Source organism: Cicer arietinum, chromosome 5, assembly GCF_000331145.2.
Source record: "Cicer arietinum cultivar CDC Frontier isolate Library 1 chromosome 5, Cicar.CDCFrontier_v2.0, whole genome shotgun sequence".
In the NCBI taxonomy this organism is placed as follows: domain Eukaryota; kingdom Viridiplantae; phylum Streptophyta; class Magnoliopsida; order Fabales; family Fabaceae; genus Cicer; species Cicer arietinum.
The window spans coordinates 19,103,816-19,116,404 of NC_021164.2; the positions used below are offsets into that span (position 1 = coordinate 19,103,816).

At 33.5% G+C, this 12,589-nt stretch overlaps 1 protein-coding gene and 1 long non-coding RNA gene across 2 annotated transcripts in view; one reads left to right on the forward strand and one right to left on the reverse strand.

Annotated features, from left to right (window-relative positions):
- Positions 1-227, forward strand: part of LOC101509803 (uncharacterized) — a 2,813-nt gene extending 2,586 nt beyond the window's left edge. Inside the window, exon 2 of the mRNA XM_073368635.1 lies at positions 69-227. Within this exon, the coding sequence (XP_073224736.1) occupies positions 69-227 (159 nt within the window). The remainder of the gene's footprint in view (positions 1-68) is intronic.
- Positions 228-329: 102 nt separating this feature from the next.
- Positions 330-790, reverse strand: LOC140920299 (uncharacterized). The gene is made up of 2 exons (XR_012163073.1): positions 699-790; positions 330-620 (listed from the first exon to the last, which is right to left on the reverse strand). It is a non-coding gene; the product is annotated as an uncharacterized lncRNA (long non-coding RNA).
- Positions 791-12,589: the final 11,799 nt, after the last annotated feature.

A 12,589-nucleotide genomic window follows, 5' to 3' on the forward strand; every position in this document is an offset into this window, starting at 1 on the left:
TATTAAATTGTTATTGATAATTCACTTTATAATTGTTATTGATTTATAATTGTTATGTAATTTAACAGGTTTACTTAAAGTCATATTCCCCTATACCACCAGCAAGTAATTTGTGGAAAAATTATTGCAATGAAGAAGCACGACAATGGGAATTTATTTACGGGGATCGCATGCAACATTGGTTGCAGATATTTCCAGAAACTATAAATGAAGTTATTGTAAACTGAATTGTTGAATTCAAATATAATGAATATCCAAAATATTGTATGAATTCAAATAATATTGTATGAATTGTTGAAGTTGTAAACTGAATTGTTTAATTAATATAGTCGAAATCCAAAATAGATATCCAATATATCCAAAATATCTGTAACCAAAATATCCGAAATCCAGAATAGATATCTAAAATACATATCCAAAATACATATCCAAAATAATTATCGAAAGTAAATATCCTAAGTCTGTCTATGTCTCCTACGATATGGCACTACATGAGTCATATCTCTACCACCACCCCTCTGAGATCGCAATATCAAAATTAATTCATTCACGAGTGCGATGCCATCAGGTAATACCAGTTGTCGACCAAGAAGCTCCTCTGCAATTTGTATTGCTCGACGCTGCATTAAAAAATACATTAATTAATTACATGACTATTTAATTTAATAAAGTTATAAATTAAATTTAAATGAATTTACCGTTGTTTCTTCTGAAGCATGATCATCATCGGCAGGTTGTGCAACCGAAGGTGCTACATAGACTGGTTCTCTACTAATAATATATGGATGAGAAATTCGACGAAACCAGTCCATGTACTCAATTGCACAGTCTGCAGGTCTGTGTACAACTGCCCCAACGTCAACTACATGTACAGCGTATTGCGTAAACATGATGTCCATTTCCTCTGGTGTGGTCGTCTGACCTACTATCTCCAAAGGTGAACCAGGGATGGTTTGGACATGTCCATATTGACGCAATACCCTATATGGCAAGGGAGCATACATCTTGGGACCCCAGCGTATCCACCCTCTGAATAATGAAACAACCTCAAATGGTCGCTTCGGCCTATGCTCTCTGTAGGGTGTCCAACATATGCCATCAACATCAATCTCGTCCAGTGCTTTCCTAAATGGAACAACCAAACCTTTATCACGTTTTGGCTTCCATCTAAGTGCTCTCGGATAGTCCTCATCATAAACCTGAGATAGTCTACAACAATTCGCACATAATGTTGGAAAATGCTCATACACCCACGCCTGCACATATACAATAAGATATTCAAAAATCAATAAAGCAACAAACCAGGAAAGCAAGCGCAAATACCTGTAATAGTGTCAGATACCCTGATATTGTTCTAGTCTGATGCATACTCGCTTCTCGAAGATTGTCGTATACGTAAGCAAGCGCATCAGCACCCCATGCATATCCTCCGCATGAGTTGAGGTCTCTGAAACATTCAAGGTAGGCAACACTCACTGCGAAGGCACTCTTGTCGCTGAACAAGGTGCAACCCACCAAAAATAAAAGAAATGCCCTCGCAGCCATCTACCAATGCTGATCAGCACATCGCTGATGGTATACATCAAGCAACCAATTGTACCGAACAGTGGTTGTCGGCGTCAAGTTAAACTCAGCATATGCAGCAGCCAGACTCACCCCAAGAAGCTCACCCAACAACTCTGCAGCGTCATCCTTGTTAAATATATTAACGTTGAAGAATGCACCGGTGATGGGTATATGCAGCAGCGACGAGACATCGTCCAAAGTAATGGTCATCTCCCCAATTGGAAGATGAAAGCTGTTGGTGTCGCGATGCCATCTCTCGACAAAGGCAGAAATTAGACCTTTGTCGATCATCTCATAGCAGCATTTTAGCAATGTATATAAACCAGAACTTTTAACAAGTTCCTCAACCTCTTGATTTTCAATGACAGCTTCTTTTAATTTTTTGCCATTGCTAAAAACCCTTAACTCTCCGCAATCCTGAAATAAATTAACCAAACAAATATAAGTTCAAACACATTAAGCAAATATTTAATATTTAATTTGATTCAGAAATTTAACACGTCGTCCCATAGTCGTGTCGCAACATGATCCCCGTATGTCCTTAGGACTGACCTGTCAACCGGACCACCAGGATATCCGTCATCTGCTTCAGGTTGGGCCTCATCCGCTTGGGCCTCTTCTGCTTGCCCCTGTTCTGGTTGCGCATGTTCTACTTTTTGATTCCGTAATCTTCGTTGTCCACGCAATTCACGCTGAGCACGGTGAGCCCGTGCATAAGCGGTTGGTCTAACACGACCCTCTCTATCAGTCCCTTGGTCGAGTACAATACGACCCTCTCTATCAGTAAACATTGTGCGCACCATTTCTGCATAAACAAATCATAATCATTATCAAAACAACATAGCAATATAACATAAACCACAACAGGGGCAAGCATAAACTCATACGTGAACTGAGCTCACGTTCAGCAACCTACGTGAACTGTGTTCACGTACGTGAACTCCATCACCTACGTGAACTGAGTTCGCGTACGTGAACTCTATCGCCTACGTTAACTGAGTTCACGTCCACCTACGTGATCTGAGTTCACGTACATGAACTCCATAAGACTACGTTAACTGAGTTCACGTCTACCTATGTGATCTGAGTTCACGTACATGAACTCCATCAGCCTACGTGAACTCACCTACGTGATCTGAGTTCACGTACTTCATTTCACTTCACGTAATTGAACTTTCAAAACCCAGAAAATCAAACCCAGAATCATTGCTGAACGTTCAAAACCCATTCATGAAAATTGAAAATCCAGAAAATCAAACCCATGAAACGAAAACGAAAACACTTACTTGATTGAAGAGATGCTTGAAGTGATTGAAGATGGTGTTGAAGATTATTGAAGATTGATTGATTACTTTATTCAACAAAGTAGATGATTGAAGATGAATGATGAAGGTATTAGGGTTTAGGGTAATGAAGATGAAGATGAAGGTTTTAGGTTATAGAAGATGAAGATGATGAAGTTAGAAGATGAGTAGTTAAAGTGAATATAGAGGGAAGGGTAGATTGGGTATTTTGGGTTTTATATATATATATATATATATGTACAATATTTTTTTCACACATGGTAATTTTGCATAACTTGAAATAAAAACATTAGTACTCATAGTTGCTTGCAGATGATATCCACTTTAATTAAAAAACAAATAAAAATTATTCTTGTCATTTACCACAATATTGATTCCACTTTATAAGAATTAGATTGGTTAAAGTATAAATACTCACTAACAAATCTCTCAAATTAATTAACACCTTTTAAATCAAACTCTCAAACCTACAAAATACATTCTCATTCTCCTAATATTCTTATTGCATACTTGATACCCCTTCAAAGCTCGATAGCCCACATGTTACATTCCTAACTCCTAAAATTGTTGTTTTTTTCAATTATCTATTGTATTAGAGTGTAAACCAACAATTTATAGTTCGATAAAAACAAAGTAATAGTAGTTTATAATATAATCTATTTTAATATAGAACGGGATCTTTGATGGTCCGTCTACAACAAAATGTCCCAATCACATTATACAAGTTTTAATCCCATGTTCTAATATCATCATTTAGTGTATGTTTTCTTTTCAAATTATATTTTATTTGTTTTCCTGATTTCAAAAGATGAGTCGTGTCTTGATCATGTGTAATGTATGTGACACCCTAAACCTCAAAATAACATAAAATAATTTATACTAGATTTTTTTAAGAAAATTCGCAGCGGATAAGATTTTTTTTTTTCAAGGAAATAAATACTTTTATAACTAATTTCGGATATCAAGTTCCTTTAAATACACATGTAAAAATTCAACTTGTTTTCTCAATGAAAGTAGAGTAATCTCAATGAACTTGACTTAACTATAATTTCTTAATAAGGTTCCCAAAAACTTATTACTACTTATAAGGTTTTCATACAAAAAGTCATTTCTAATTAAATAAGCAAAAGTACAATACAAATTATAACTCTTAATTCCCGGTATCACCTATTAGAGCAGGGTTTTTCCTAATGTAACACCCCGATTTTTAACCGCGTGAGTGTATTTTTTTTTTTAGAACAAATTCATAATAACAAAGAAAATAAATAAGAAAATACTTTTGGATAAATATTTAAGTCGTAACACAACGACAAGTAAGTCAACAAAATTCACAAGCAGCGGAATAGTTTTTGAAATATGAATCCAAAGTATTTACACATCAAAAAGTGGTACATGGACCCCATCATAATAAAATGTCAACAGACAATATTAGTATAGGTACAGTCTTCCAAATTAAAATAAACACAACCCAAAAAGAAAAACGTCTAGTCCCTATACATCAACCTAATCTGATCATTCTACCAACAAAAAAAAACTATACACCCAGAGTGATCCCCACGCGCCCCGTAAGATCCTTCTAACATAGCTCCAGTCAGGCGTTCCCGTCTACATTCCCATCCACAGGGTACGAACCGGTAGGATTGTCCTGACTCTCATCTGAGGGCAAAGCCCAGATTTCCACAATAGTTGCAAAGGGTCACCAACCGAAATTAACAGTTAACACATAACATTTAAGTTTTTGAATGCACAAAATAACCTTTCCACTAAGCATGCACCTTAAAAGGATTTTCCATATGCTAAAAGTTCATATAATGCTTGCCAAATGAAATTGAAGTCAAAATAAGTCTTAAATCAATCAAGCAGTAAACAACTGGCCAATCCATTGATGAACCAATTGAGCAATCGATCATCTAACTCAAAATAAGAATTTCCACTAAGCCAATCGATTGGGAAATCGATTTCCTGAGGGTTTTTCGTGAAAACTGTACTCTGGGCTTAATTCAATCGATTGGGAAATCGATTGAATGAATAACTGAGCCCCTGTATTAAAGACAATCGATTTTGTCAAAATGGCTGAGCTCCTGTAATGGCCCAAATCGATTGGCAAATCGATTTTGTCAAAATGGTTGAGCTCCTGTGATAACGCCAATCGATTGCCAAATCGATTTTGAGGAATAACTTTTAAAAGAATCGATTTGGGAATCGATTTCCCTGTATGTTTTTCTTAAAACTAAATAAACTAATTCAATCACATTCACACACAACACCAAAACATAACACTTAGCAATTACCACACAATCACCACGACAACTTGAGTTTCGAAACAGCTTTACAATCAATTTCACTTACACACAATTTGTTCCAAAACATAGACACTTAGTACAATCATCACAATCACAATGACATCTCAAGTTCAAACACTCAATCATACACTTGAATCAAACACGAATCGTGTGTCAAGCACCCTAATGCAATGCGTATATGTCAAAATGCATGGACTCGGAATTCCAAACCAAAACCCTCCTCGAAGGGCCGTAAATCATAATTGCACCACCTATCGCATGCCAAAGTACCAATTACCGAAGTGCCACCTATCACGGGTCTGCATGATTTACTAAAAAGCGTAAACCATAAACGTACTGCCTATCACGGGCCCGTACCGTTTACCGAGGTGCCACCTATCACGGGTCTGCATGATTTACTAAAAAGCGTAAACCATAAACGTACTGCCTATCACGGGCCCGTACCGTTTACCGAGGTGCCACCTATCACGGGTCTGCATGATTTACTAAAAAGCGTAAACCATAAACGTACTGCCTATCACGGGCCCGTACCGTTTACCGAGGTGCCACCTATCACGGGTCTGCACAATTTACAAAAAAGCGTAAACCGTAAACGTACTGCCTATCACGGTCCCGTACCATTTACCGAGGTGCCACCTATCACAGGTCTCCACGGTTTACAAAAACGTAAATCATAAATGTACCGCCTATCATAGGCCAAAGTACTATTTATCAAGGTGCCACCTATCACGGGTCTGCGCGGTTTACAAAAAGAATGAAAATGCATGAGCATATACTGACTCCATCCACGACAATCGTTAAGCAAATGCAGATATTAAAAGATTCCCCATTTTTAATACTCATTTAACTTAAACGATTTTCACAACAAAAGCCTATGGTAGCGTGATGCATGTTCTAGGATTTGAGCGATAAATTCATAACCCTTTCTAAACACTTGAGAGAAATTTTGGTGAGATTGTGTGAAGAGAGAGTTGAATTTGATGAATGAATGCCAATGTGTACAAATCTTGTTGTCTGTATTTTTGAAAACAACCATAGAGCATGATGAATGTTTTGCAGTAGCAAGAACTTTGAAATTTGAGTTTGATGTAATTTGAGAAATTGAATTTAAGTGTGCATTTAACAGGACCAAATATGAAATTAATTGTTGCTTGGGGACAAGCAATAGATTAAGTTTGGGGTTGTGATGACTCTTCATCATATGCATATTTTCCCACTGTTTTAGTCTTATTTATCCTCAATCATCAGTTAAATTAAGGATTTATTTGATACATTTTGTTGATTTTTGTTCTTTGAGTTAATAAAATGTTTTTTGTTTTTATTTCGTTGATTAAGTAGGAATTTGTCGTAATTTTACATTGCGTTTTGTTTTAGTGCAGTGCTGAATTTTGGTGAAAAATCAACATGATATATGTGGAGTATTGCAGCCATATCTGGAGTTCTAGATGTCCAATTAGTGTCACTCCAAGTGCTAATGAAAGCTAAGATCCATATCTACAACTGTCATGAAGACACCGGGACCAAATTCAGACGCAAAGGATGAGAAAAATGCAAAACACATCAGACAACAGATGTTGTGCGCCTAGAGCGCGCCCTGCGCGCCTGGAGTGCGCCCTGCGCGCCTGGAGCGCATTTCTCGTGTTTCAGTTCTGTCAACGCGTGACGCGCATCCGCAATCATAAAAACGCAAATTTTTACTGTTTATGGATCCTTTTTCACTCTTGGGAAGTTGGGAGACTTGTGCCCTAGCATAGAAACTTAAAGACGATCGTTTCTAACGCCATTGAAGTAGTTTTATCAAGAATCATCCATGAATCATTCTCGTAATTCTTCTTTAATCCTTATCTTTTGTATCTCTGTCATGAGTAACTAAACCCTATTTGTTAGGGATGAGTGTAACCAGATGAAACCCTTATTTTTCTGATTTGATTTCTAGTTATATGAATGAGTTTATTGAATTGTTTTTCTCATCTCTGTGCTTAATGCTTTTTATTGCTTGATCAACATTAAAATGTTCTACGATTTGTATTTTGAAACGGAAGTGGACTTTACAAATGCTTGAGATGAGAAATTCATGAATTTGTAGTCTAGACATAGGTGCAGGTCATGAAACCAATTAAATTAGTTGCAAAGCAATAATTTACAAGAGAATTTCTATACGGTAATGCTTAATTCTAATCTTAAATCCACTAAGGAATTAGGGGTTACTTTGGAATTAAAGGTTCTGTCACTAAGACATTAGGGCAAGAATAATAAAGAGAATTCGGTAATAATTCAATAAAGGAATTCAGTAACTAGGATCAAATTAGACACCAAGGTTGGATTCGAAGTGAAACTCATCCCTGACATTTTTCTCATTATAAAAGATCAATTTTATTATTGTTGTTAATTTCAAACATTATTTCAATCAACTTGGGAACCTTTTTGTTCAATTCTAGTAATCAAATATAATTCAATAGTAAAATGCAATCCTTGAGTTCGACACTCGGTACTACCGTTTTATTATTACTTGCAACGATTCAGTACACTTGCTGAAATGCTATCAAAGACATTAAGAGATTCCCCATTCTTAATACTCGTTAAACTCTAATGGTTTTCAAATTCCACTCCAAATAAACTCAAACATATTATCAAATTCAATCCCAGATTCACACAAAACACATCAATTCATTTCTCCACAAAATCCAACCATACACATATCAAATTTCATAAGCATGAATTATGAACACGTCAAACTTTATTCACTCAAATTCATACACCAATGGGTTAAATTCATTTTCCGCGAAACATTCATCAATATCACCGAAACCTAACTCTAAGATTTTACCGATAAAGCCTTAAATTCATTTTCCCCAAATCAACCCTTTAACCCTAACAAAATTCTTTTCCACACAACCACAGATAAGTCCCTAAATGCAAACTAGAAGTTTGGAAGGAGCCCTTACCTTAACGTTAGCTTTAATGAGCGATTACGGTACCACGAGTAATTCCGATAAAATCTCCGCTCGTGACGTCGCTTCCAAAGTTAGTCCACTAGCATCGCAGTGTGGAGGTGAGCAACTTTCCCTTCTATCTCTTCTCGAAACGAAGCTTAGATCTAGAAGAAAAGTGGAGGTTTGTGTTTGACGGTTTGAAAATCCCTAACACCGTTTTTCTTTGTTTTCGAATCAAAGAGGAAGAATGAAGCCGAGAAATCTTTGGTTTCTAACCCACCAAGTCTTGGGTTTCCTTTCTTGAAGCAAAAGGAAGCAAAGAAGATGAAGAAGAAGAAAGAACGAGAATGGGTTTCGCGGGAGAGGAAACGCTTTCTTTCCTTTTTCCTTTTCCTTTGTTTTTCCTTTCTTCTATTTTCTTTCCTTTCCTTTTCTTTCTTCTCATATATATATATATTACTTATATATATAAATCTTAACTAAACCAATCCAATATCTAAAAATATCTAGATATTTATCAAAATTACTATTTCACCCATAACCTCTCAAACCAATTGATAAAAATATCCACTCTCGTTGCAACTCAATTGGCAGATGAATTTTTCTGAATAACGTTGCAGCTCATAAAATTTTCTTTTCGACAAGAGATTAATCGTAAATCAATAAAATTATTCCTCGACGAATAAATTTAATCGGAGCTCCAAAAAGATATTTTTGGCATTAAACTCACAAAATATTAATAACTTGTCTAAAAAGCCTCAAAGTTCAATACCAAAATACACTAAAATACATAAATTATAATTTAAAACTACGGGTCTTACACCTAAATTCGAACTTCAAGACTCATTAACCTGTAATAATTTCGATTTCACAAACCTAGGGTCAAGCCAGTCAAATAAAAACAACAATGTAGTTGAGTTTTGAAATCATGTTAATAGTATAGTATAAGTAAGGAGAACACGCAAATAATTATAATACACCGTATCATAATCACGCTACGATATTTCAAAATATTTAAGCAAATAGTATCATATTACAACATCCAAGTCACTAAAGTAAAATAATAATCTCATTTATAATGTGCATCAAATCATCTAAGAGTAATTATTATTAGTTTTGAACACATCAATAACAACAAAATAATCATAAGGAAATGCAATGCTATGCATGAGCTTAGACTCTACTTCATTATGTGGTACCATTATAACTTTGAAGTACTTGGTTAGAAGGCTTGATACTATGCCACCATCCCAGTGGACGAACAATCTTGCCTTAAGGCTCAACATAAGAGACACACAATTAGGCTCACTCAGTTGTACTTCCCCAGAATCACTTGGCTTATCAGACCCTACCTATATGATGACAAAATAGTATCCACTTCAAAAATTCTCAATATTTATTTTCTCCCCTCATTGGCCTATGATACTCCATTTAAACCGTCATCTCAAACACAAATTAGAATCACCATTATGTCACCAATTATGGGGTACTTGAAAAAATTTATCACAAATTTATAATATCACTATCATTAATCACACATCATCATCATTACGTAAACTCATTACAAATTTATAGCATCACTATCATCAATCATACCTCATCACATAAAATTATCACAAATTTATCACATTAAAATTATTAATCATACATCATCATCATCACATAAAATTGTCACAATTCATTCATCTTTTATTAACACATCACAAAAACGCATATAATCAAATATATAGATAAAATTAATTCGACACTCAATATCACAATAATATCAAATACAACACATTTAAAGAAATTACATCAATCAACACCTTACAAATATTTCTATTCTATATTTTAATCTCACAATTTCCATATATGCACATTAATTAATTTATCCCTTAATGGGTTATTGTCGTAAGTAGTGAGCCCCGACTGAATCGTTAGGAAGTACGGTTTTCCCGTTCATCTCACAATATATTATACTCATGAATTCAAACGTTCTCTCACCCTTTACCATATTTCGACGCTTTCACATGCAAATACAAGTCCATAAGAAAAAGTCTTTGTTCTTTAACTCCTTGTCCTTCAATCGATCTAACTCGACAGTCTAAAATAAATTATGAGATGACACTCTAAAATCTAAATTTCGAAATTCGGTCAAGGAAACTTACCATAAATCAGAAAATCAATCAATGTATAATATAGCCACTGTTTACACGGTCGTTTTGGCATTGATTTCACTCAAATTAGACTTATGGCGAAGAAGAACGGTGCAAAATAAGGAATTCCATAAACTGAGAAGTCGGGTATTTTAGAGAGAAATTGGGATGGTTAAAAATATAGGAAAATATGTTTAAATGACTAACTAAATGACTGAAACAACATATTAAAATTTGGACGAAAACGGATAAAGTTTTCCATCACCGGTACCAAACAATAGGCTTGTTGTTGTATCTACTTTTTGCTTGTATGGCTGCCATCCAACTTTCTTCCTTTAATTTTATTTTATTAACAATTAGAGTTAACACATGGGTCAAATCCATTGGTCCCCTTATTTATTTTTTTGTTTTACTATTATTATTTTTATTTTGCTAAAACAAAATTAATAGTTACTTAATCTCATTTTTAATACTCCTCCAAATATCATTTAATTTTCAAAACATCACTAATATCTCATAACTAATATAGATAGTCACTATAATTATACTCATTTTTCAAAACTCTCGCATTAAACTACTATCAACATTAGAGAATAGTCAAATCACAAAATAAATAAATATAACATCAACACTTTATATTAATTACTAAATCATAATAAAATTATATAATAAAATCGCCTAAAATCTTATTCTTTAAAATATTTTACTAAATTACTATTATTTTTAGAAAAATAATAAAATATAATATTTGTTAGTTATATCATTCATTTAGTCAAATATGGACAAGATTAGAATAATAGAAAGCACACATATAAAGAAAATTAATCTTAAAATAAATCAACATATATTCTAAAAATAATTTTAAATCCAAATTAATTATTTAAAATCCTATTTCATTGATAAAACAATTTCTCATAAAATAGGAGGTGTTACAGTGTATCTTAACTCTTTTTCATCGGTATATTACAATATTAATTCAAAATTATCTTCTATATCATTTATTTGCCACAATTTATATGAACTATTTTGGATCAACAGAACTAACAAATGGAACATTTTGTTTTCACTTTTTGATCACTACAATATTATGTGTCTCATTATGTATATGCTAAATGGTTGAATTTTAGGGTTTAGATCATATTCAATTACACTTTTGTCAATGATATTTTTAGATATTGATTTAGAATCAGTTATGATTATTTAATTTTGATATATGTAGAGATTTATTTGTAAATTTTGAAAATTTACATATTTTATGAGAGTATATGTATACTATAATTATAGTCTTGTGGCATGGTATCATACCTTCTATAGATTTCTTTGATAAAAATTTGTAGAAACATTAGAAAAATATTTATCTATTTAGTATATTAAAACAACCTCCTGACTATATCTACTGAAACTTCTTTTAAATTTTGTCACGTCAAATATATTTGATGTGGCGGTGACACCCTAAACCCCAAATTAATTTTCACTTTTTATTTTAAATTTTATTTTTAAAATAATGAAATTCTTAAAAAATATAAATAAATAAACTTTTAAACATTTTTTTAAGGTAAAGAGTATCACGTAATCATGAACATGTCACATTAATCCAAAATTTCCATCAGACTTAACAACTAAAAATCATAACAGTAGTCAACAAAATTATTTTTGAAGCACAAGTAGATAAGTTTAATGACAAATGTAAATGTAGTTCCAACCCGATGTCACTATTAGAGTAGGAATTCCCAAACTAAAATACGTTAACAAAAAAACATATAATAAAAGTCTTCAAGACAAGATGGCTTTCGCCACTCTGATGGTACTAGTCATCACCTATAGCTTGCAACTCATTTGCGTTCATCGCAAACGCCAAGCACAAACAACGAGGGGTGAGTTTCGAAATTATGTAATAGTATAAGATAAACGAGGAGAACAAGCAAGTAGTCAAACAACACAAATAAAGATAAACATTTAAGAATATAATATCAAAGGTTAATCTAATTCAATCACAATCAAACAATTACAAGGATGAAATGTTATGAATGTCCTATACTCTATACTTCTTCATCATTTGGTACCATTCTTGTAAGACCCATAATTTTAAAGTATACTTTATGTATTTTAGTGTATTTTGGTATTGAACTCGGAGGCTTTTTAGCCAAAGTTATTAATATTTTGGAGTTATATGACCAAAAAGATATTTTGATGCCGATTAGATTTACTCGTCGATGAATAAATTAAATTAACTGCGGTGAATCTTTTACGAAGAATTTAATGCCTTATGGGTGAAATGGTAATTTTAATAAATATCTAGATATTTGGAGATATTTGTTAAAAGTAATTAATATATATAAATATAAATA